At 32.3% G+C, this 25,119-nt stretch overlaps 3 protein-coding genes and 1 pseudogene across 4 annotated transcripts; 3 read left to right on the forward strand and 1 right to left on the reverse strand.

Annotated features, from left to right (window-relative positions):
* The first annotated feature begins 1,238 nt into the window (after positions 1 to 1,238).
* Positions 1,239 to 7,242, forward strand: LOC120219351. Its single transcript, XM_039216166.1, has 9 exons — positions 1,239 to 1,572; positions 2,016 to 2,093; positions 3,255 to 3,926; positions 4,068 to 4,170; positions 4,742 to 4,839; positions 4,966 to 5,140; positions 5,880 to 6,050; positions 6,141 to 6,241; positions 6,735 to 7,242. The coding sequence occupies exons 1-9, from the start codon at positions 1,288 to 1,290 to the stop codon at positions 6,786 to 6,788; spliced, it is 1,737 nt and encodes a 578-aa protein (XP_039072097.1). The 5' UTR covers positions 1,239 to 1,287; the 3' UTR covers positions 6,789 to 7,242.
* An 855-nt stretch (positions 7,243 to 8,097) lies between these two features.
* LOC120219327 lies at positions 8,098 to 9,200 on the forward strand (annotated as a pseudogene).
* Positions 9,201 to 11,506: 2,306 nt separating this feature from the next.
* Positions 11,507 to 17,164, forward strand: LOC120219352 (chaperone protein dnaJ 15-like). 2 transcript variants are annotated; one of them, XM_039216167.1, is made up of 12 exons: positions 11,507 to 11,663; positions 11,907 to 12,061; positions 12,586 to 12,709; positions 12,976 to 13,055; positions 13,156 to 13,267; positions 13,343 to 13,447; positions 13,925 to 13,975; positions 15,724 to 15,813; positions 15,901 to 16,009; positions 16,103 to 16,251; positions 16,337 to 16,390; positions 16,832 to 17,164. In XM_039216167.1, the coding sequence occupies exons 2-12, from the start codon at positions 11,934 to 11,936 to the stop codon at positions 17,051 to 17,053; spliced, it is 1,224 nt and encodes a 407-aa protein (XP_039072098.1). In that variant the 5' UTR covers positions 11,507 to 11,663; positions 11,907 to 11,933; the 3' UTR covers positions 17,054 to 17,164. The 2 variants fall into 2 exon arrangements, with proteins under 2 accessions (XP_039072098.1, XP_039072099.1); XM_039216168.1 differs by lacking the exon at positions 13,343 to 13,447.
* A 3,784-nt stretch (positions 17,165 to 20,948) lies between these two features.
* LOC120219353 lies at positions 20,949 to 22,501 on the reverse strand. The gene is made up of 3 exons (XM_039216169.1): positions 21,485 to 22,501; positions 21,309 to 21,386; positions 20,949 to 21,135 (listed from the first exon to the last, which is right to left on the reverse strand). Exons 1-3 carry the CDS (start codon positions 22,301 to 22,303, stop codon positions 21,130 to 21,132), a joined length of 903 nt encoding a protein of 300 aa, XP_039072100.1. The 5' UTR covers positions 22,304 to 22,501; the 3' UTR covers positions 20,949 to 21,129.
* Between the last annotated feature and the right edge of the window lie 2,618 nt (positions 22,502 to 25,119).

Genomic DNA, 25,119 nt, shown 5'->3' on the forward strand with positions numbered 1-25,119 from the left:
TATAATGTGGATAAAAAATATTCTGTAAAATATTCTTTTACAAATACCAGTAAAGAAATTATTATTATTCCTTGAGGTTTCGGATTCGAGTACCATAAATATTTGGGAAGTGAGCGTTCAGATATTATCTTGTAATTATCTCAGATTAATGAAAAAATAATCGTCGGAAGAAAAAAATCAGACTTTATCAACCAATAAAAAGTTAGGATTGGTTGATGACTCAGTTTCAACACTTGGTCCAACCTCAACTGAGTTGTTTAATGCATGGATAAGGACTAATAATTTTATAAACTCTCGGATTTTGAATTTATCTCTAGAGCTATTGTTGTCTAGGAATTACAATTTTATTCGGATTTAATGGGTTCCCATTCGATTTGATCTGGTCGAATTGATTTTTTATTTTAAAAATTTAGATTAGAATTAGATTTTTTCTTAAGATTTTTTTATAACATAACATTATAGTTATATATATATATTCAGGTTGGATTAGATATAAGTTTATCGAGTCAAATGTAGACGGAGAACTTTAATTTTCAGGTCGATTAAAATGGATTAAAAATTCGATTTAACCCAACCCATTATCATCCTTATTGTTGCCCGCCTTTTATACCTTTCATGTGTTGATGAAATCAAGACACATATTAAGAGTAAGTTTCAACAATGAAATGATCCGTAAATCTTTTAATTGAAAAAAAAAATTAAAACAAAATCAGATATCAATAAATACATATTACATACAACTTAAAACAACGAGGTATGAACTACTTTTCACCGAGTCAATTTATACTTATTTGCAGTGTACATGTGGTGATGCTCGAAACATGTTGAAAGAGAAATAAAACAAGCAACGTATTCTTTAGAGGAACTTATTAATGATTTTTGTGAACCAAACCGAGCTGGATAGGGCCTGCTTGTAACCCGAGTGGGTCGATAAGATGATAGGACTGTGGTTTGTGTGGCTCAGTGAGTCGGGTCCATGATGGCTTGTCTCTGGCCTGCCTGTTCCAAGCCATGAGTTGAGCCATGGGCCTTGTGCGAAGGCTCTGGGTCTCATGGCTCCTAAGGATAAAGCCTCAGGGTCGCTATCACATGACGACGTGGCCATGACGGCCGACTGCCACGCGGTCGCCGACAATCCATCTAATCATAATCCAAAAAGTCCACATTTTCTCTATTCAAATCAAACCACGAGTAACAGGTTGGTTTAAATGTCCACGCCAGGCTTTTCAATAAAATTTCAAAACGTTGAAACCCAGGCCCAACCAGAGCCAGCGCCACCGCCAGAAAATGTCCGCGCTCCAATTCCAACCTCCATTCCAATCCCATCTCAGCCTTGCTTCCTCCACTTCCCGCGTTCTCAGTCCTGGACGGAACTTTACCCTCCCGCGTCAGCTTCCTTCTCGTCGTCCACCTCTCCGCACCTCTTTCTCGCGGTACCCAAGAGCTTTCTCCGATGACCCCGCCGCCGTTTCCGATAAGCCTTCGATTTGTACCGCCGACGAGCTCCACTATGTGTCTATACCTAATTCTGATTGGCGCCTTGCCCTTTGGCGCTATCACCCTCCTCCTCAGGTTTTTTTTTCCTTCTCTTTGACTTTGCAGGAATTTTTATTAATATTATTTTTCTTTCTTTCTTTCAATAGTGCTATCTTTGTGAACACGAGTGTGAGGATCTGATGTATGTTATCTAAATGGATAGAAAAAACGTATAAATTGATTGAGATTATAATGCTATGTTTGGGAACGTGAATGATTGAATGTGAAGGTTTGGGATGTGTTATCTTAATATGAGATAAAGATTCTTGAGATTGATTGTATATTTGAAAGGTATAAAAACATGAACTTCAATTTAATACTAAAAAGACATCCAACATCCAATGAATTTGTGATTTGATCGTGAATATTACATTCATATGTTCAGTTTAAAGTTTTAACGATTTTTGAAATAGAAACATATATTCTGCTGCCTAATTCTGTTTACTTATAGATAGATGAAATGATTTCCTTTTTAACAGGCTCCCCCTAGAAATCACCCTCTGTTATTATTATCTGGACTGGGGACTAATGCCATTGGATATGATCTTTCTCCTGAGGTAAATACCGTTCTGCTTTTAATTTTATGCTAATTTCCTTCATCAATCTTATGTGTTTTTGTGTTGAAATAGTAAAACATTAGCACCCCCTCCTCCCCCCCTCCAAAAAAAAAATAGTATGGAGAAAAAAGTTGGTTAATACTGATTCTTTTTTGTTAAAACAAGCATTGAAATGTTTGGTACCGTTCTTCTTCATGTGGTTGTAAACTGTAACGTACAAAATATAAGTGGAAAACAGTTCTAATTCTATCATTAACTCATAATTTTTAGTTGGTTTCAGAAAAAAATCGTAATTTTTAGTTGTAATTTGGGATAAGAATGCATCATACATGTTAAATCATAAACAGGAATCTTCAATAATTTGCTTTTTTATTTCAGAAGGAACTTTTTATTAATAAAAAGAGTCATCTTCTTGTATCGTGAAGTAGGGTTCACTATTTTATTTCCTTCAATTTTTGTATGCTTCTTTTGCTTTTATTATGGATCCTGAACTTTTTTTCTTCTCTTGGGTTCTATAGGTTTTATTCAACATGATATTTTTTTTGCTGTGTTTGCTGATGGATTGGCCAGGAGTAATGGACATTTTATCTTTGGCGTGTAATTAATACAACCCCAAACTTGTTCAGTTTGGGGATATCTATATTCCTCTGATGCTTCGTAGAAACCAAAATCTAATGAGCCCTGGAAGACCATTTAGTTTTACCATGTTGTAGGTTATTAGTGGCCAATATTATAATCACATAGTAAATCATCACTTTTGTTTACCCAAATGATTGCGCTACCTGGGAGATGTAATTTCTAAGCCTGAGACCCTGAGTTTGAACCATGATAAGCCATTAGGAAAATATTGTTGACCCATGCTTAATGAGAAACTCATACTTGACAGTTCAATCAATATGGACCCTTGCATCAACAGTCATCACCTGTTGATTTCATTAGAAAACCTATATGCATGTGTTTGGCAATTTGCACAGATGGTCTTGTTGGGTGCCTTTTGTTCTGCCTCGCCTTTGTGGCTTCATTATCTGAATGCCTATATTCATGGTCAAATAAACGATGTTGCCAACTTCTTTATACAGCTTCCAAGATGCTAAATATTATTTCCTTCTCTTTTACTTATAAATATAATCCTTTCCTGATAAATTTGATATGCATCTGCAGTCTTCATTTGCGAGATATATGTCTAGCCAAGGATTTGACACATGGATTCTTGAATTTCGTGGTGCCGGGCTGAGTGTGCAGACATCAAACTTCAAAGACATTAAGGATGCTGATCTATCATCTAATCAGATGGTAGCCATGGCTCAGAGTGTGGCAAATGGAGCTTCCCCTCAGAAACAGCCAACTGATGTTTCTGGTTACATATTTGATTCTGAGTTTTATTTCCTTAGAGAAGATTCAATAGGGATTGGAACGGCATGGGATGAAGCAAAATTGGTTGCAGAGTTGACAGAAATTTTCATGCGTTTGTCTGAGGGACTTTCTGGCTTTCTCAGCGAAGGTCAATCAAGACTTATCTCGACTAAATTATTAGATCAGATATCAAAAATTTTGGAGGATTCTCAATTATCTGAACGCTTTGAGGAGATAAGGATGAAGCTTTCCAACTTATTGGGAGAACAACAGAACTCAGGTATTGCTAGCCAAATTAGAGATCTGAGTCAAAGACTAGTAAATATTATTGAGGGAGGCCAACAATCTGTTTCACCCCAGTTCATTGATATTCAAGAGAGGCTTTCTTCAACAATAGAAGACTTTCAGAAACAACTTGACCTGATTGTGAAATACGATTGGGATTTTGATCACTATCTGGAGGAGGATGTTCCTGCTGCGGTAAGGTTACATTTTGCAAATGCCTACTCATTTTTATTTTATTAATTATAATGTATCAATTGTGTTTATTATTTTTCATTTTGCATACTATTCACATCTGTCTCTAGGTTGAATTGACAATTTTCATTCACCTTAATATAGATGGAATACATAAGGGAACGGACAAAGCCTAAGGACGGAAAACTGCTTGCAATTGGTCACTCAATGGGAGGAATATTGCTTTATGCAATGCTGTCACGGTGTGGTAAGATACTATCATTTGAAATATATGCCATATTGTAATTTTTCCATGCGTAAATTCTAATGCCTAAAGGCAATTCTGGATTATCCCTCAATTAGCTGAACTACACTTTGAAAAATCCCATAGGAGAAAATATTGTGGATGAAGTTGTCTCCCTCTAAACTTTAAACTAACAATTTATCAGCTAAAATACTAACCTGTTATATTTGAAGTAGAAGAAACAAGATATATGTTGAGGATTGACAAATTCTTTGTGCATCATCACCTATTTAATATACAATTAAAATAATAGCAGTTAAAATCCCGAGTGTTCATATTGAAGTGTCACAGCTACAGTATGTTTACTCTCAATCTTTCATATTGAAGTGCTGCTGCATAAACATTGTACAAAAACAATTACAGACAGCAGCGAGCCAGTATATAAATTTTGATACATTCTGAAGAAACTTGACATGCTTGTTCAAATACCATTCATCAATATTAGTTTGTAATGTGCTTCTGTTTAGCTTACTTTCTTTTCTTTCTCATGTTGATAAAAATCATATTGCTTGTACGTTTCATGTCATTTTGTAAGGTTCTGAAGGGAGGGAACCTGGATTAAATGCTGTTGCAACTATGGCATCAGCACTTGATTACCGATCTTCAAAGCCACTCAAAGTACTCTTACCTCTTGTAAGTGCATGAGTTAGTTTCATACTCGTTAATTGCTATGTTGATGTGATTTTGGTGACTACCTACTTAAAAGTTCCATAGATTTAGATTCCCTGAGAAAGTAACCTCATGGCACTGATTCTGCAGGCAGATCCTGCACAAGCACTTAATGTCCCTGCTGTTCCATTCGGATCGTTACTGGCAGCTGCTTATCCACTAGCATCTCGTCCTCCTTACGTCTTGGGTTGGCTTAATAGCCTAATATCAGCGGAGGACATGATGCATCCAGAGTTGCTAGAAAAGCTCGTCTTAAATAACTTCTGTAAGTATGGGTATATATTGTCTTCAGATTATGTGAAATTCATGGCATTCTTATTGTAAATGGTTTTGTCTAGGGTGCAAGGCGTTTTCTAGGCACTAGAACACTTATATTGTCTAAGGTGCAAGCTGCAAAAAAAACATTTTACTGAGTGGAGGTGCAATATACTTGTTTGTGTATCTCTCTATATAATAATACTAAGCTTAATATATGATTATGATAATAAACTTTAAAGAGTGGTCGAGTTTATCCTATAAAACATACTAAATTCTCTTATTTTGTTGGCCAATATGCATGATTTCCTTGTGGTCTCAAGTCTGTTTTTGAATAGTTATTGAGTAGTTGAGAGTTTGATGTTATCCCCTTTTTACTAATAATGGTACAATTAATAAAAGAGGGAGCAGAGAATTTCAATCGAACTGCTTCTTTCTTATTCTTATTGCCTTACAAAAAAGCATGCCTAAGGGCACGCCCCTCACTTGGAAGGGTCTACCGTGTTTTGTGGTTTGGCACAAAGGTACAATGGCTAGGTAATGAACATCTAGGGTACACTGTTAATGTCCGAAAAAAGTAATAATTTGATATTCACACATATTTATACCTTGAGATTTTTGTTATCGATTTTCTCGCCAGAGTTTTTTTTCTGAATATAATCTCTAGTTGCTCTATTTTCGAATTTATCAAATTTCTGTGTTCATTCTCTTGTATATTTTACTTGCATAACATCTATTATCATTTCCAGGTACCATACCAACCAAGCTTATTTTTCAGCTCACATCAGCTTTCGGAGAGAAGGGGTTATGCGATAGGAGTGGTAAATTTTTCTACAGGGATCATCTAAATAAATGCAGTGTCCCCGTCCTGGCTATTGCAGGGGATCAAGATCTGATTTGCCCACCCGAGGCTGTAGAGGGTAGGTGTTAATTTGTGGTTAGTTAAATACACGTAATCTCATATGGTTTTCATCTATACTTATATTTCCCCCCTTTATTTATAAAACCAGAAACTGTGAAGTTTTTCCCGGGGAATTTGGCAACCTATAAAATATTTGGAGAACATCACGGTCCCCATTATGCACATTATGATTTGGTGGGAGGACGACTGGTAAGTATTACTGACATAAAATAGGGTAAATTTACATTTTAGGTAATTGAAATAAGTATAAACTTTCATTTAGGTCACAAATATTTAATTTCATGTAATTTCATTTACTAACATCTATTATTAATAAACTGTCGCTTGCATAATTCTAAGAAAAAAGTTATATCAGCATGCTTACTTGATTTATCTTTTAATTCTCATCAAGATGCTGCCTAAAAGATTTACTCTGTATGCATATGGTACTTTTTTTTTTTGGCCGGCAAAACTGTTTATTTTCCATTCTAAATTGCAATATATATATATATATTAAACCTAAAATGTTGGTTATACCTAATTATATAGAAGTTCAGAGATCTAAACAAAATTAGAAGTCTGTGACCTATAGAAATTCGATGTTGATTCGGAATTTAGACTACCCAAAAATAATTTGACAGGCTATTTGATTGTTGTTTGAGTGATGCATGTTTAATGTTTCTAAAATTTGTTCAAACTGCAGGCGATGGAGCAAGTTTACCCATGTATTGTCCAGTTTCTTAGTCATTATGATTGAACATCTTTACAAAAGCTTGTGGGAGGTAACCATTCATTTTTTCCCCAATGGTGTATAATCATGATCTCCTTTGTTGGTGATCTTGGCAGCATCAAATATGCTTGTTGCCAGTCACGGTTTATTTTTATGTGATCGGGTGGAGAGATTGTAAATGAAACAATTGATTTCTCGGATTCGGGTTTGACTTTCGGATATGATATAACTCAGTTATAGATATGTTTACCTTTTTTATTTGGAAGATCCTTAAAGGGTCATATATCCTAAGTTCATGTCCAAACATGTGCTGGACACAAATGTTCAGTACAGGTAATTTGGGGGGAAAATGAATGGTTTGATCTTCAAAATCCAGAACCGAACATATAGTAATGTTTTGCAATAGGTCCTCTGTTGTATTGTTTATGTAAAATTATGAGCATGGGAACTGTAATATTGACACGTGTGTTGTTTTTGGAAAAGTCTTGTATTTCAACTGTTATCATTGTCATATTTTAGTTACTGTTGTCACGTGGTATTCAAAATTATCGGAAAACACCCCTTCTGGGGGAAAGGGAAGATGAGATGAGAGACTCAGAAATGTCTGGTTGAAGAGGAGCAGGAGTGTTAATTGAAAGCGGCTACTTGTCTATCAACCTTATCCAGCACCAGATTTTACCTTGGATGATATGCCTCAAGCTCTGCTCTTGGAGGAATGGACAGCCTGCAAAACAAGAGCAGTGCTTGTGAAAAGGAATCACCCTATTTTCTGTTCATGTATTTACTTTTATGAAAAAGACAACAAATAATACATACATACATACATATATATATATATATATATATATATATATAAAAAGAAAATTCCATTTCATCTCTCCAGTTTTCTAGCAGGTGAAAAGCTGAGGCATTGTAGCGATTGTTGGGTAGCAGAATCCAACCAAACTTTTGTTAAAATCACTTCAGCCATCCCTTGTTCTTCTGGTTTTTAGTATCTTTTCATGTTGCTTGTATCAGAATCAGACCAACACCAGAACAGGATAAGCTTTCATCAATCATTGGTTATGGAAAGGCCTTCCTTGTCTTCCCTAACTGCTCAATTGTGGTCACTCCATTTCTGATATGCAATTTCAGTTATACATTCCCCAATCCGATGCGTTTGTACTCCGTTTATATATTTTTTGTGTTAAAATCGTGATTATTACATAATTTTTTATCTTAGTTGTTGCTTCCACGTTTGTTGTTTTCAGGGGTGTTTGGCTACTATATAAATAACCCTTGCGTTGGTCATGTCAAAGCAGATCAATTAACGTGACTTTGCTACCTATTCAAAACAATGGATTCCAATGCTTCAGGGTTTTTTTCTAAACAAATCGATTCTCCACTCGATTTACTATCAAAACAATGAAGAAAACGGTATGATCGATCTTGGTCTTAGTCTCAGAACTTTACAACCTCAACCTTACCATCCATCTACACATTGTAAGTCTGCCTTCCGTTTCCTTTTCTTTATAGCTGTTTGATTAAATTCTCGAATTCGATGAGCAGATTAAACTGATTGATGATGATTTGTTGTACTATATCATTCAATCAAGAGTTTTACTAAACCAGTTGAATTGGACAAAGCTACAAACTTTGTTTTAGGTGATATCATTGGTTTACATTCAGTTCCATCTTCCAAACATTGTTTGCAATGTTTTAATTCAAACTCTCGAGGCAGTGGTAAGCTTGGAAGCTGGATATGGCGACCTGATAAGTTGGCCCGGCCAGGCCAGGCCAGGCGAGTTCATCACACCGAAAAATCTCGAACGCTGGATATTCTGAGCTTGCTTCTAAAGACCGTGACGATGAAGCAGAAGGGGTTCAGAGCAAGGAGAGGTGGGCTTATGTAAAGGTTAACATGGATGGGGTTATGGTCGGTCGCAAAGTTTGCATGCTTGATCAGGGTGGTTACTTAGGCCTTGCACGTCAACTCGAAGATATGTTCGGCAAGTTCGAATCAATTTGAAGAGCTGAGAAACAAATAAGATTAAAATACATTTAACTGTTATCCAAACCAAAATCGAACTATTAACATTGTTAAGATTATGGTTCCAAGGGAGACATACAGCTTCAGGGTTAACGTTGTTTGAATTCGAGTCTGAATTTTTGTTGCTCTACAATGACAACATGGAGGATAATTGGAAGAATGCCGGCGATGTTCCCTGGAAGTAAGCTCGTAACTATCTGCTATTACTATTATCCGGGAATTCAGTTTGGTTGGGATCGGAAGAGGAAATCGAGTTGATCTAATATTTTTTTCTGCTTGGATTTTAATTCAGGGAGTTTGCAGAACGAGTAAAACGGCTGCGTATTAGCCGAAAGAACGAAGCTGTTTATCATCCTTGTTCGTCATTATTCAACTAATTCTTCAGATTATTAATTTCTCAAGATTGTAACTCTGGGTAGCTGTGTGCTCGTTTCATAGTTTAGCTTACCATGGAGCTGGTTCTTATTTCGAATATCGGACATAAGTATAAGAAAATCTACTAAAAGAATTTCGAGGAACATAATAGAAAAACAAACGAATACAATTATTCGTTCCTGTCACAGAAAAGGAATCCAACAGGAACAAACATTTTTTTCGAGCATGATTGTATCGTTACAATGGTACGTACGGGCAAATAGTTTCCGATTGAATCGGAACTAATCACAATTTCGAAACCATGCCTAGTATCTCCCTTGATTTTAATTGATTTCTTAGTCAGTTGGTATGCATGTAAATGAACTAAACGTTCAGTGAATCGTTCATGAACTGTGCGGCGAGAAGTTTGTTTATGTTCGTTTATTTATTAAATGAACGAACATGAACAAGATTTTGCGTTCGTTTAATTAAATAAACGAACATGAACAAAGGGCTCGTTCGTTCATTTACGTTCGTGAACGTTCGATTATATGTTCGTTTATGTTCGTTCATTTATGTTCGAACATAGGGCAAGTTGAATATGTTACGAAGATTATTGAAGTTGTTTGGATTTCAAGAATATTGTTTTGTTGAACAAATTAACTTTAATACTTTATTATGTTCATATAGCTTATTTATGATTTATGTGTTTTTTTATCGTATTCGAATAAATTAACTTTAAAGTTGCATGTTATATTAATGAATTTTAAGTTGTTATTCTTGTTGTTTACTTTTTTTTTATATTCGTTTGTTGTGTTCGAATAAGTTTTTTTGTGTGTTTATGTTCGTTTATTGTGTTCGTTTATGTTTGTTCGTTCGTGTTCGTTTATTTATTTAAATGAACGAATATGAACAAGCTATATTCCTTAATGAACGAACATGAACAAAAAAATGTTCGTTTATGTTCGTGTTCGTTTATTTATTAAATGAACGAACATGAACATATATCCGTTCGTGTGCGTTCGGTTCGTTTACAGGCCTATCAGTTGGTATGGTCAACCTTTCCAAGCATCGAAAACGTGCATAGTGAAGCCAACAATCAGTTATCGGTTGATCCAGTATGATAAAACATTAAATCTTTTAAGCAATATTAAAAATTTAAATACCGACGTTTTTTAATAGAACAAATGGGATATGAGAGAGTTGTCCCATAATGGATTTATGTGAAACATAATTTAAAATAATTGAACAATAGATAAAAAGAAGAGAAAATAACCTCAGTGACAAAAAATGCCTTATACTATATATGATTTTAACCAACTTTTTTTAGATTTGCCAAAATGACAAACTAAATCGCAATGCGATCGATAATTCGCAACGCGATCTTCGGTATCACAAATCAGTTTCCAGATTCGCAACGTGAACTTCGACTATCGTAACGCGAACTTCGACTATCGCTTTGCGATTTACATATTCGCATTACGATAGTCCAAGTTCGCATTGCGATAGTCGAATCGCAAACTTCGACTATCGCATTGCGATTTACATATTCGCATTGCGATAGTCTAAGTTCGCGTTGCGATAGTCCAAGTTCGCGCGTTGCGATTTATTCCAAATTCGTTGCGATAGTCGAAGTTCACGTTGCGAATCTGGAAACTGATTTGCGATACCGGAGATCGCGTTGCGAATTATCGATCGCATTACGATTTAGTTGGTCATTTTAGCAAATCCAAAAAAATTTAATTAAAATCATATATTATAAGACATTTTTTGTAACTGAAGTTATTTTCTCAAAAAGAAACTACGGCATCTTCTAATAAAGTACTCTCGTTTTCATTTTTTTTTTTTAATTTTACGTCGATGATAAAGGTCCAAGTATTTCCTCAACTTAAACTCTATTTTTTAAATTTAATATTTGTTTAAATTCTTCTAAATATAGAATAAGTCTTGGATTTCGATAAATAGTTTAATCTTTAGATAAAATTGCTCATTTTTATTTTTTAATAGTGATTATAAAATAATATTTATTTAAAATCTTTTAATTATTAATAACGTATATAAATCTTGTAAATATAACTACTCAAATATAAATATTTAAAAAAAATAATATTTACTTTCACTACTATAATTATTTAATAAATTCTAAATAAAACAGAACAATTTAATCTTTGTATATTTTTCTTAGGAACTGCGTCCCCAGACACAATGAAGGAAATGCTTCGATAGGATGAATATATCATTTATAATTAATATGAAGTTTTAAATTTAATTAAGAAAAATAAACACCTTGTCTTATTAATAGCCTGTAAAAAAAAAAATCTAATGAAAAACGAGAGTAATTTCTTGTGTCATCTCCCTCCCACACAACAAACAGCCAGATTTTTTTTAAAGAAAAAGAAAAATAAAAAAGAGAGCAGAAAAACAAAGGGGGAGGGGAAATTTCATCATTCAACTCGGGATTTTACGGACATTTGAAATTTCAAAACCCTAGCTCCCTCAATTTTCTCCCATATTCTTTTGTAAGTCGGATCTTTACTTTCTTTCTGTTAAATGTTTACGTGTTTTTTTCTTTTCCCTATAGCTGAAAGGGAGCGATCCAATACGGCGTTGAATTACGCGTAATTTGTTTTTTTATCTTTGAAAAATGTTGATCTTTTACTGTTTTCTGTTTTCTTTCAAGATTTGTAGATCCGCGCCTGTAGTTTAAGCATATTTGAATAGAGCTTTTAGATAAAAGAAAGAAAAGAGAGTGTTCTTGGTAGAGGGAAAAGAGGGGTTAAAAATAGGAGATGCGTTCAAAGAAGATTGAAGGACCTTCTTCCCCGGCTACGCGTCGAGACCCTTATGAAGTTTTGTGCGTTTCAAGGGATTCTTCTGATCAGGAGATCAAAACTGCTTATCGAAAGCTCGCTCTCAAGTAAGCATATATTTTGCATTCTTTCTTTAATTCATATCTATGTTTTTGTTGGCAATGCTATAGTTGGTTTAGTATTAGATTGGACTTCGAACTAATCGGTAGCTGATTCTGTCTTCGAATTGCTGACAATGAAAATAGAGGTGACCCTGAGTCTTTACCAAACAGTTTCTGCTGCTGAGCTTGCTGTAAATATTCTTTCTTTGACTGTGTTAATTCCTCATGTACTTAACTTCAGTGAGGTTTTATATTGTGCCCTTTGGGAGTGGGGTGCTTCTTCTGTTTTTGAGTTATTGTGCAAGCAATCTAATAGTGCTCCATCTGCCTACAAACTGACATAAATGAGTGAAATTTGACGGAAACTTATAGATGAGTTTTGTTGTGACATGTATTTCCTTACCTGTACAAATGATAGATTTGTAGCTGATCCGTAAGAATTATGATTAAGCCTTATCAAATGCGTGTTTGGTTTAGTTTACTTTTAACTTCGATGCCTTCTTATTTGCCTTTTTTGGTTCCCTTGACAGGTATCATCCTGACAAGAATGCCAACAACCCTGAGGCTTCAGAGCTTTTTAAGGAAGTTGCATATTCTTATAGCATTTTATCTGACCCAGAAAAGAGAAGACAATATGACACTGCAGGGTTTGAGGTGCTTTCATTTCCTTTCTTTTTTCGCTGATTTACTCTTCTTTATTATGTTCAAAGTTTGCATCACTGACTAAAATCAGAAGAATCTTTCTACATGTACCATTGATGACACTATTCTTGTTCATAAATTTCCTTGATGATGTTAAGTTAATATTGTATTCATTTTCCTCCTACCATATTTCTTTCTGTTGTTTATAATTTTCCTTTTTGTGACAGAATGTTGTCAAAACCTAAATATTTTCTCTTTTTTCCAACAAATGTTATAAGGCTGTTGAAGACTCGTTGGATATGGAGATTGATTTGTCCAATCTAGGAACTGTTAATACAATGTTTGCAGCATTATTCAGGTGAGACATAATATAAATGTTGAATTTGTTTGCATCATTTAGTTGCTTCTAAGTCCCTTATTTTTCTTTACCTGATTCTCAACTATATATATATCTTCAGTAAGCTTGGTGTCCCTATTAAGACTACTATCTCAGCTAATGTTCTAGAGGAAGCTCTAAATGGAACTGTCACAGTCAGACCCCTTCCTATTGGAACATCAGTTAGTGGAAAGGTTGGTACTTCCTTTCTATGCATTGCACTACACTCTTCCAGATATTTTCCTAAGTTCTCATGCATTTTGCGGCAGGTAGACAAGCAATGTGCCCATTTCTTTGGTGTAACAATAAATGGTGAACAATCCGAGTCTGGGATTGTTGTTAGGGTAACTTCAACAGCACAAAGCAAATTCAAGGTGTATTAGCTGTGAAACTTTTCTTTAAACGACCGTCTTCTTTTCAACTTATGGTTTAATTTTTTATTAAACCATAGAATTTCCTCTCTGGAGCTTTTTTATTGTGTGTTTCTAAGCATGGGCGGAGCCACCTTGATGGTAGTGACACCCCGAATTTTTTATTTTTTATTTTTTTAAATTATAATTTTTATATAAAAAATATTAGAAACAAAATTAACATTACTTTAAAAGAAAATTGATACCACTCGAAAAATAATTGGCATCCCTTAAAGGAAATTGACACCCATCGTTTGCCTTACCCTCTTAAAATGTCCCTTACAGAATTTTCTATATTTTGCCACCACAATTAAAATTTTATGGCTCCGCCCCTGTTTCTATATATGTGCATGTCTGTCATGCATGAGCTTGCATCTCTTCTAAGTGAGCACTATGTCAAACTCCTATATTAACTTGGTGTTTCTTTTGTAAAATTTTCAGTTACTTTATTTTGAACACGACATCACTGGTGGCTATGGTTTGGCCTTACAGGTACTAAGCACTTTTCTTTGATTCTTGTTCTCTATTGTTTCTGATTTGCTTATAATTTTTGTAGGAAATGGTTGACTTTAAGTTCTAGATGTCAATACATAATTTTTTATTCCATTTATTGTTGTTTGATGCTCATTGATGTTCTATTAATATTGACGGACACACAGTTACAAGAACATAAAGTAGGAAGGCTAGAGGAAACTTCATGAATGATTTTAATTGAAATTTCTAGCTATTGGCCATCTAACAATCAAGTGCTTGATCATGATGAGTTTGGTCTTATTTGTATATTTTCTATTCTTGGTCAGATTGGAATTTGAAAAAAGCTAAGAATTAGCGGTGCTGGAGTTTGTTTGACTTTAAGTTCTTGTTGTCAAGATGTAAATTTTATTACATCTATTTGTTGTTTGATAGTCGTTGCTATAATTCTATTAAATATGGATGCAAACATAAAGTTAAAAAAACATAAAGTGGGAAGGCTAGTGAAAACCTCATGAATGATTTTTAAAGAAATTTCTAGCTATTGACCATGCTAACAAGCTCTGCATGATCATTATGATTAAATTTGGTCATATATATATATGAAAATTTTCTGTTTATGATCAGATTGAACTTTGGAAAAACTGTGAATTAGTGGTGCTGGAGTTGATTTTTCTCTTTCTTTTTTTTCCCTATCCACCCTTGATCTTTCATGTGTGATTTACTGCAGTGAATCATTTGAATATGCTGCTAATATGTAAATAACTTGTGTTTAAGGTTATATTTGTCAGCTTGCCTATAAATATAGCACAGTAGTTGTTTAACTGTCTGAGTGGCAGTTGGATCAGTGATCATGATGGTCCAATCTCTTGTTGTATTGACTACCTAATTCTGAGCAAATAAATTTTTAGACTTCAAAATTCTGAAGTGCTGTTATTTTCATTTTATAGGATATATCATCTGTGTATACGATATCGGTGATGATATCATTGATATTGTGAATTTACTCGTCATTATTTTTCCATTCCAACAATTCACATTCTAGATGTAAAATTTTCTATGAATTGGCTGGTATTCTTGACCTATGTTGCTCTGGCTCTTCATTTTCCTTGAAGTATCTATATCTGAGACCTGTGTCCAACACGTTTGGACATGAGTATGGGAATATTACCATTCAAAGACCTTCCAAATATATAAAAATAAAATTTATAAAAATTTTGAACAAACCCATGTTAGACGCAAGTCCGACACTTGTAGCCAAGTCCTAGTAACATTATTCTTGACTGTTTTATAGCACAAGTCATAAACAGCATAAATTCGATGGCTGATGTCGGAAGACTGATATATTCATCATCTGTGTAGTTTTAGAGCATATTTAATTCTTCAAAACAGAACTTCCTCATTTTTTGCATCCCCAATAATTGTTTGGTATTTAGTCCAACCACTCGAGATTTTCCATTTATCTCTTCAATATTGTCAGATTATGATTTGTTTTCTACATGGTTTATTCAATGTCTACTAGTGGGTTTTAATCTTTTTTCTGTTCAACAAATGCTCGTGCTGTCTTGTTGGATGTTATATGAGCGATTTTAATCTTTTTGCTACAAAAGCCCTTATGGTCGCTGCTATGGTGTGTTCAACCTTCTCTTTAATTTTCTCGAAAGTTGAAAGATAACTTGTTACTTGCAGTTGTTTTTTTTCCTGATGTAGTTAGGCATTTTTTCTTACATTAGTTGTTTTCTGTTTATGATTTCACTGTCTGTGTACAGGAAGACAGTGAGAAGACGGGCAAGGTGACTTCTGCTGGCATGTATTTCTTACATTTTCAAGTATACCGAATGGATTCCACTGTAAACGCTGTGAGTTGTCATTTCTGACATTATCTTCCTTGTCTCTGCTGGAAATCTAGCTTCCTGTTGATGATGATTTATTCATGTGTTATGCAGTTAGCAATAGCTAAAGACCCTGATTCTGCTTTCTTTAAAAGGTTGGAAGGCCTTCAACCTTGTGAAGTTTCAGAGCTAAAAGCTGGCACACATATATTCGCAGTTTATGGTTCGACCTGTTTGTTTTGCATGTTAATTTGTTTAAAGTGTGTTTCCGAATATTTTTGTTATTGATTGACTTGGTTTGGCTGAATTTTCTCAGGAGATAATTTTTTCAAGACTGCAACTTACACAATCGAGGCACTTTGTGCAAAGTCATATGAGGATACCACTCAGAAGCTCAAGGACATTGAAGCTCAGATTCTAAGAAAGAGAAATGAGTTGCGCCAATTTGAAACGGAGTACAGAAAAGTATTAATCGAACCATGTTCTGTTTGAGGCTTGTTATAATCATGAACTTCACACTATCTTATGATTATGGTGGGATATTTTGTAGGCATTGGCACGCTTTCAAGAAGTGACAGACCGGTACACCCAAGAAAAGCAGTCGGTATGCTTGTAAACTTTTATCTTGCAGTGATATTGTTTTTCCTGCATTTATGCAATCCGATCAGTTTAGGAGGCTGACTGTATACATATAATGATATATTTTTCTCTATATATGTACATTTAATGCACTGGCTTCCACACACACAGTTGCACATATACATTCTAATAATTGATAATGGCTATAGAAATGCTCCCAAGCTTCTTGATTTTGCCAAACAAGTAATTGCTCATTTGGGCTCACTTATTTCTCGAAGTGCTTCATGATCAAAACTGTAACTAGAGTCATGTACATGTTTGATGAGTAAATGTCCAGCACGGTCACATCCTCATACCTATATATGAATATGCATCGAATATCGGTATTGGACATGAGTACCTTAAAAACAATGAAGTTAGAGCAACATATCGATTTGACTTCCAGTTTTTGACATGTATAACACAGGTAGACGAGCTGCTGAAACAGCGTGATAGCATCCATTCTACATTCTCTGTAACAAAACCGCCGACCGGTACCAGCAGTTTAAGTAACGGAAGTAGCAGCAAACTTCCGGGTGAGACCGAGAGTCCGACTACGGAAGATGGAAACTCGGAGGGAAAGGATAAATCAGGTAAAAAGAAATGGTTCAATTTGAATCTAATGGGATCTGATAAAAAGCTTGGGTGAAATTGGTATTTTAGATCGTTTCTTGTGTTTTCTTTTTACATGAAATATCGGCTAGTACTCTGCTGCCTGCTATAAGCTTTGGCTTGTATTTTTTTATTCAATTTTGTTTTAGTGTCGAAGTATGATGATATTAATGTAAGTGTACTTATACTTTGATCTCCTACCTTGGATAAACATTTCTAGTCATTCGGGTTTATAGAAAAATCAAACTCAATTTGACGATAATCAAGTTGAACTTCCATCTTTTAAGGACAGGTGTTTTGTTTGTATCCATAGCATTAATCAGTATATATTAATTATCTAGTCTAATTTTTAGTTTCTCTAATAAAAGTAAATTCATATATGCTAATTATACGAATTCTAATGTTATTAATTAAGTTCAATAGTATGCGATATTGTATTCTCAAATGGAATAAATATCAGAATTATATATAAATTTTGATTAATTATGTGATACATAAATTTAGAATTGGTGTAATTGTATATGTAAAATTTTGATTTTTGGTTTAATTTTATTTATGGAATTTTGATTTTAATTAGTTATTTATATTTTAAAATAAAATTATGGGTACACAATATTTAATTTAACCATTCGCTTTTTATTTATTAATCGATTAAATTAGGTAAGGTATTATTCAGATTTATTATAGATTTTTTTTTAAAATTAACATTATGATATAGGAAATAAATCAACTTAAATTATAATAAAAATCATAAACATAATCATTACATGTTCATAACAAATTCGAAATAAATTTAAAATAAAATGATTGTATACTCAACATAAATACTGTAAAAAGAATATTGATTTATATTCAATAAAAATATTTAGATGACAATGCATAAAAAATCTTTTACAGTTCTACCGACTTATATCTAATAATTAATTTAAATATTAATAAAAATAATTAATATATAATTATATATGTATTTGTATTAATTTAAAAACCAATTAAAATTAAATAATTGAAGATAAAAATATAATTTATCCCAAAAATGATTTTCCACATCAAAAGTTAAAATTTTTAAAAAAAATTGGTTAAACTAAAAATCATATTTTAATTTTAAATTAATTTTTAAATGTTTAATATTACTTACGGGTAAAAAATCAATTTTCCACCACTAAAAAGGTTCTGAAATAGGACTTTAAAAGAAGGGGACTCGTGACTCTTTGATCTATCAAATAAAAGAAAGTTGAGTTATCTCTTATTTTATGATTTGAGTTTTGTTTGAAATTTTTCGAATCAAGTCGAGTCGGTAAAAATTCTCTTTAAATTTAATTATAATTATTGATAAAATTATAGTACAAATTGATTTTGACTAAAACAATTATCATTGATCATATAAGCTATACATATACAATTCTTCATATTTTCTGTCACATTTGTAAGCAAAATTTTTTATGTTATTTAATAAATTAAATATCAACTAAAATTAAAAATATTTATAATGTTTTAAAAAAAAATATTTTGAGTACAAAGTATTGATTTGTTTAGATGGGAAATAAATAGTGTGTATAATCCTGAGAATGTAAAGAAGTCAAGGAATTGATGAGAAGAAATAATTTAAAAAAATTGTCAAAGAATCAAATTGAATAAAATAAAAAGTTGAGGGACTGAATTGAAAAAAATAAAATTTATTGTTAAAAAGTAAGAATTTAAATTATATAGGTATTTCATAATGGTAGAGGAGCAATAGTTTGAATTTAGTGAAAATAGACTTAAAATAAAAGAGAAATTGAAGAAATGAGAAAATCATGCAAAGTTAAGAAATTAAATAGAAAAATATAGAAAAATATTTTCAAGCAAAAAAAATTTGAAGCTACACATGTATTTTATATTGATTTAGGAGTATGTGGTCTAAATTTAGTAAAAAAAGACTTAAAATAAAGAAAAAATTGAATAAATAAAGAAATCATGAGTTAAATTGTAAAATAATCAAATTACTTTGTCAAAGATCGAAACAACATTATTCTAAAATTTAATTTTTTGATTTTTCAAATTGGTAAAATTCAAATTTGACTCAAAATAAAAATCAACTCCGTAATTTAAGTTAACACAAATAACTCAAAATAAAAAAAATTTGTTAGATGTACATCTATTAATTTCCTTTTATTTTAAGCTTAAATGCACCATTGCTCCTTAAATTATATCGTTTGTGTCGAGTTGTCCCTTAAAGTATTTTTCGAGACGTTTTGCCCTCTAAAGTTTAAACCGTTACCTCATTTGCCCAAACCGTTAACTGTAGTAAAAAAATACGTGGGTAAATTACATATTTAATCACTCAACTATTCATGTGGTTATGTTTTGGTCACCAAACTAATTTTTTTAAAAAAATCATCACTAAACTTAAGTTTTTGTTCCGTTTTGGTCACTTAATTCGATTTGATTTATTTTTTATGTTTTTAATATATAAAAATTCATTTATGTCACATATTGTTTTACTTGAAATATATATTTAATTTATAATAATAAATAATATTATAACATAAATAATAAATAACATATTAAGTTGTTTGTACTTAAAATTTTAATAAAAGAAATATCAAATGTTAAATTAAAATATCATAAATATTTTTAAAAATAAAAAGTATGAACGATTCATTATTCATTTGTAAATATATGTGTTTTTTAAAATTTAAATCTCGTATTTTGAATATTTGATAGATTTCAACTTTTATTATTTGTTTTTTAAAATTTAAACCTATCGTATATTATGATATTTAAGTTTTACAAAACACATAAAATTATTTACAAATAAATAATGACATGTTCATATTTTTATTTCTTAAAATATTTATGATATCTTAGTTTATCATTTAGTATTTCTTTTATTAAAATTTTAAAGTGTAAGTAACTTAATATATTATTTATTGTTTACATTATAATATTATTTATTATTATAAATTAATTTGTGTCGAGTAAAAAAATAAATCAAATTAAATTAAGTGACCAATTTGGAATAAAAAACTTAAGTTTAGTAATGATTTAAAAAAAAGTTTGGTGATCAAATTTGGTGACAAATATGTAATTTATCCACGTGTTTTTTAACATAGTGTTTTTTTAACAGAGTTAATGGTTTGGGGCAAACGAGATAATGATTTAAACTTCAGGGGACAAAACGTCTCGAAAAACACTTTAAGGGACAGCTCGATATAAATGGTATGGTTTAGGGGGGCAATGGTGCATTTAAGCCTTTATTTTATAAGTAATTGTTTAATACTTAACCAAAGGTTTGATATATTTAAATATAAAACATTTATTTAGAAGTGAAATAATAAAAGATTTATCATAAAACATGTTTTTTAAATATAGAAAAAAGGTTATTGTAGCACGATGATTTGAGAGTGAAGAAAACAGATAATTATAGTATGATGAAGTTAACCACCACAACAATTATTCAATGAAAATAAATCTTTTCTACAATTAATTATGAAATTTGACTTTAAATTTCAAACATTAAAAATGCCCCTATTAATACCTTCTTTTTCATATGGGTCGATTTATTATCGGTAGGAAAATATTATCTGTTTATGACACATTCATATTCATCTACGAAAATCAATGGTTGAAGGACATTGTGGTATGATAACCGAAAGACAGAAAGTATATAGTTACATACATTAATGGATTTAAGTGTAATAAATTTTTACTGAAAATTTTGAATTTTCATATATTTTAAATATGATTTTATAATTTTTATTGATGATTTATTTCAGCGAAATCTTGTCCCGGTTGCTGGACAAGTAAAAAGAGAAAGAGAAAGGTGGACGAAGGTGATAAGATAATGAAAACTAAAATGGAAGAGTATGAAATGAAAAGCAGAGCAAAGCATGGACGAGAGCTTCCATTGTAACATCAAAGAAGGTCAAATAATTTCTTTATACAACATTATTTAGCTTTAAACAAAGGAAGAAATTAATGAAGAGCATCGCCAAAAACTGAAACTACACCAGAAAGTTGCAGGGAATTTCAACGTTTATAGGAAATATTCCCGATTTGCACAAGATACTCTTTAACACTACTTATCGTCAGGAAATTACCATAAATCAGCTAACGCAAACAATCCATGGATTTTCATCTCTGCACAAGCACCATTAATCAACAAGTCAAGCTCACACTTTTAGATTCTAAAGATCTTAAATTTTTAGAGAAATTGAAAACCTTTTGTTTGGTTGCTGAGAAATTGTTGAAAACAGAGGGGGGAATTTTTTTTTTTTTTGAAGTTGTGGCATTAAGGGGATATTTGAACTTACATTGCCGTTTTCAATGAGCCCCGGAATCTTGTACGAATCCGCCGTCGCCTCCGTCAGCTGTAAGCCGGGAAACAATGACTACGACCATAAGAAAAGGTCAGTTATAATTGAAGGCGGCAAAAAAACGATCGGAAAATCTTTACCGGAAAGAGTGAAGAAGAAAGATCAAAACCTACATCCAATTCCTTTTGAGCATAACGTGCGCGTTTCTTTGGCCTCTTCCGAGGGCGACGCCCAACCATAACCATGAAATCCTCCTCGATCTCTTGCTTCGACAGCGACACCGAGAATTCTGGCCGTGCCCTTTTCATCTCTTCATTCGCCACCGACACCACCGGCTGTCCTCTGTTTCTTACTCTGAGTGAGTTGATCACCTCATTCCTCGTCGGGGAATTGTAGTTGTTGTTCGTTCCTCCGTCAATCGGAGCCTTGCACGCCGCGCGCCTCTTCCTTAGATTCCACGGCCTCGCCTCCACCTCCACCGCTGGTAATTCTTCCCTCTCTTTTTCTTTCTCTTTCCGTTTGAGTTTAGGGTCTTCGAATTCATTCTCATCGGCCTTCACCTCATCACCGCCGGAAGCTTTGTCTCTAAAAATCTCATCTTTGATCTTATCCGCCGCCGTTTTAAGATCCTTCATAATCTTCTCCCTGACTGCCTCGATCCCCTCCGCCGCCTCTCCCTTCGACACCCTCAACCGCCGCTCCCTCCCATAATCGTTGCTCGGATACGACTCCGGTTCTTGCCGCTTCTTCCCACCAACCATCAAGCCCTCGAATTTCGACGACGGGAGAGATCGGCGTTGCTGAGCCACATGGAAGCGACTGCGTAGATGACGATCATCAACGGCGGCGTTGGAAGCATCGCCGAGTTTCATGCACCTCAGATACCTCTGATTCCCCCACTTCAAACATGGCATCGTGAAATTGTGAAGAGGATTCAATCTCTGGGATCCCATCGCCATCTCCCTCTCATCAGAAAACACCATTGATCGCATCAAAAATCACAGTGCCAATTCAATCGTTGAAGAACCGACGGAGAACACTTCGAGAGTTGTGATATATTTTGATTTCCCGTTGAGAATTCCTTCTTTGCTAAATACTGATGCCAATCGCGGTTTTAACGTTCGGGTATTGAGATTTCTGGGGGTGTTTTAGTAATTTCATTCTTCGATGGAGTGCTACATGCTAAAGTACACCATGGTGTTAAGATTAGAGGATCTCCCTGGTGATACGTCGTTTTGAGTTTATGGTCGGCGTAACTACCGTTTGATAAAATAAAACCCTCGTTTTTTAATCTCTTCGTGTAGAATCGGTTCATTTTATGCATTTCTACTGCTTTATTAATTCAAATTTAGTTGTTATTTTTTCGTATTAATTTTGTATTTTTATTTTTAATTTCATTTTATAAAAAATTATTTTTATTTTTTAATATTATTTGATAGAGTTTAGTTTTTTTTTAAATTCAAGTAAATTAAAATAATTATTAATTATCTTATATTGTTTTAATTGGGTTCACTAATTGAAATCTAAAATATTTATTTTATATTATATAAATAAAAACCAATTCAATTTAAATAAATACAATTTTTGAACTTATAATTTAAATATTACTATTCAAATTCTTTCCTCAATGCTATCTTGTCTAACGTAATTACGTAATATATAGTGTTATCGGTGCGTACGGTTATTGGAATTTTTTTTCATAAATATAAAGTTAAAATTGTAATAAGAGTTTTATTTATTTATCTTTTAATTTTTTAAATAATTATTATTTAATATATTATTAATAAAAAGTAATTCAACAAATATTTTATTCAAGATTAATTTGTAGAACACCTCAATAATAAAAATAATTGTTTTTTCTTTTCAAATATTTGAGTTCGAACATTTACTTTTATTTTATATAGTTTTTATTTTTATTAATTTTGAATGATTAAAATGTAGTATATGTTCGGTGATTATCAACCATTTGATAATGAACGCTCATACACCCCTATAGACGTCGTACTCGAACTCAATACCTCAAGAGATAACAATTACTTTTTTAATTATTAAAATCGCTTAATTCATGTGAATTTCTAAACTTGAATGACAATTTATGCAATATTTTTTTTATAATAGACCATTACTTAATATATTGGTAGTGAATTTTTTTCATAAGCATGTTTTAATTGCGTCAAGTGTTATTTATATTTACGATTATTATTTGATACAATGAAAAATAATTTTATAAGTTATTAATTATATGCAATATATGTACAGTTTGTTTTAGACAATTTATCTACTTAAATTTTAAATCCTAAAATCTAAAACTCTAAATTCCAAATATTAAATCATAAAACATAAACCGTAAGTGCAACACATGACATTATAGATATGTTTGTGTAAATTTTAATTTACATAGTTTTTCTATCATAGAAATTTTCTTTTAAATATACTTTAAAAAATATTTGACACAAATTGACCATCGCTTGTAAAATTATTGTTATTCACTAATATTGGTAATATATTAAATAATAATTATGAATTATATTATGATGCTTACATGTGTATATGGATGTATGATTTCAACTATGTGACATCAAACCTCATCCTTGATATTGACGTGTGTATATAGACTTATTTTATGTATGACACTTAATGTTATGTGATACTATGTATTATTGTTGATTGCAGTACCCAAGATTAGATAAGATCAGATATTATAGATGCCTATTATCTAATACTAAGTAACAACATAGAGCTTATTATTAGTAAAATGATTATGAGTATAAAACATAGAGTCATTGAGTCAATAGATGACTGATAGCACTTTTGAGTACAAATAAATGATAATAAATACGATATTCATAAAAATGAGAATGATATCACAAATGATGTTCCATAAACTAGAGAAAATACTTTAGGTATTGACGACTAGTTAAGGAATATTTATATTATATTCGACGCTTTTATTTTTATATCTAATTTGTATGCATATATTTATGAATCTCGTGAAATATAGTAGAGCAGATGTGTACTCATTGAGTTTGTTAGCTTAATCTCCAAATTATTTACATCTGTAGGTTACAAGTTTTGTGGATCACGAAGAGACAATAATATCATCATATGAGTAATATCATAGTACAATTGTGACGACTCAATCTCCAAATTATTTACATCTATAGGTTACAAGTTTTGTGGACCACGAAGAGACAATAATATCATCATATGAGTCTTAGTTGAAATATCATAGTACAATGGTGACGACTCAATAGACATACAAAGATTATGGTTTGATATATAGTCAAGTTGTTATATTACATTTATGTATTTGATTTTAAACAACAAGCTCTATTTTTTTGTAACATATTATGTTTTTTATTTTTATATGATTTTTTAAAAAATGTTAGAAAATGCTTTAAAAATGGGTGAGTCGTTTCGATGATTTCATGTGAAAGTTAAAATTAGGATGTTACAATTGGAGTTACCAAAAATACTATTTTATTCTTCCTTTCTCTTTTATATGGTTTAAGTTTCATTCAAACCTTATTGAAACGCGAAAATGAGCCTTTGAGTTTTGACCCTCTGTACTTTTAATATTTGACTACAACAGTTGAATTGCCTCAAAGTCAAATTATTTTATTCTTATTGTCAAGATGCTTCAATTCGTTATTAAAACTGGCTAATCGAAGGTTACAAAGTCCTATTAATCCAGTATACGCCGAATGGATAGTCTCATTCTCTTCTCTTCTTTTTTATTTATTACTTATATAAGTTCTGATTTAATTGGTGTTTATTGTGTGTTTTAAGTGCGGTGGGCGACGAGGTT

The sequence above is a fragment of the Hibiscus syriacus genome, unplaced genomic scaffold (genome assembly GCF_006381635.1).
Source record: "Hibiscus syriacus cultivar Baekdansim isolate YM2019G1 unplaced genomic scaffold, ASM638163v2 tig00110206_pilon, whole genome shotgun sequence".
NCBI classification, from domain to species: Eukaryota; Viridiplantae; Streptophyta; class Magnoliopsida; order Malvales; family Malvaceae; genus Hibiscus; species Hibiscus syriacus.

Excerpts from the sequence above, each read along its gene's own strand:
- LOC120219351 (XM_039216166.1), top strand. The coding sequence starts at position 1,288 with ATGTCCGCGCTCCAATTCCAACCTCCATTCCAATCCCATCTCAGCCTT. Across the intron at positions 4,171-4,741 it reads TGCAATGCTGTCACGGTGTG|GTTCTGAAGGGAGGGAACCT; the intron begins GTAAGATACTAT and ends TCATTTTGTAAG. Across the intron at positions 6,242-6,734 it reads ATTTGGTGGGAGGACGACTG|GCGATGGAGCAAGTTTACCC; the intron begins GTAAGTATTACT and ends TTCAAACTGCAG.
- LOC120219352 (XM_039216167.1), top strand. The coding sequence starts at position 11,934 with ATGCGTTCAAAGAAGATTGAAGGACCTTCTTCCCCGGCTACGCGTCGA. Across the intron at positions 13,268-13,342 it reads GAACATCAGTTAGTGGAAAG|GTAGACAAGCAATGTGCCCA; the intron begins GTTGGTACTTCC and ends ATTTTGCGGCAG. Across the intron at positions 13,448-13,924 it reads CAGCACAAAGCAAATTCAAG|TTACTTTATTTTGAACACGA; the intron begins GTGTATTAGCTG and ends TAAAATTTTCAG.
- LOC120219353 (XM_039216169.1), bottom strand. The coding sequence starts at position 22,303 with ATGCGATCAATGGTGTTTTCTGATGAGAGGGAGATGGCGATGGGATCC. Across the intron at positions 21,387-21,484 it reads ATGCTCAAAAGGAATTGGAT|TCATTGTTTCCCGGCTTACA; the intron begins GTAGGTTTTGAT and ends TTATGGTCGTAG.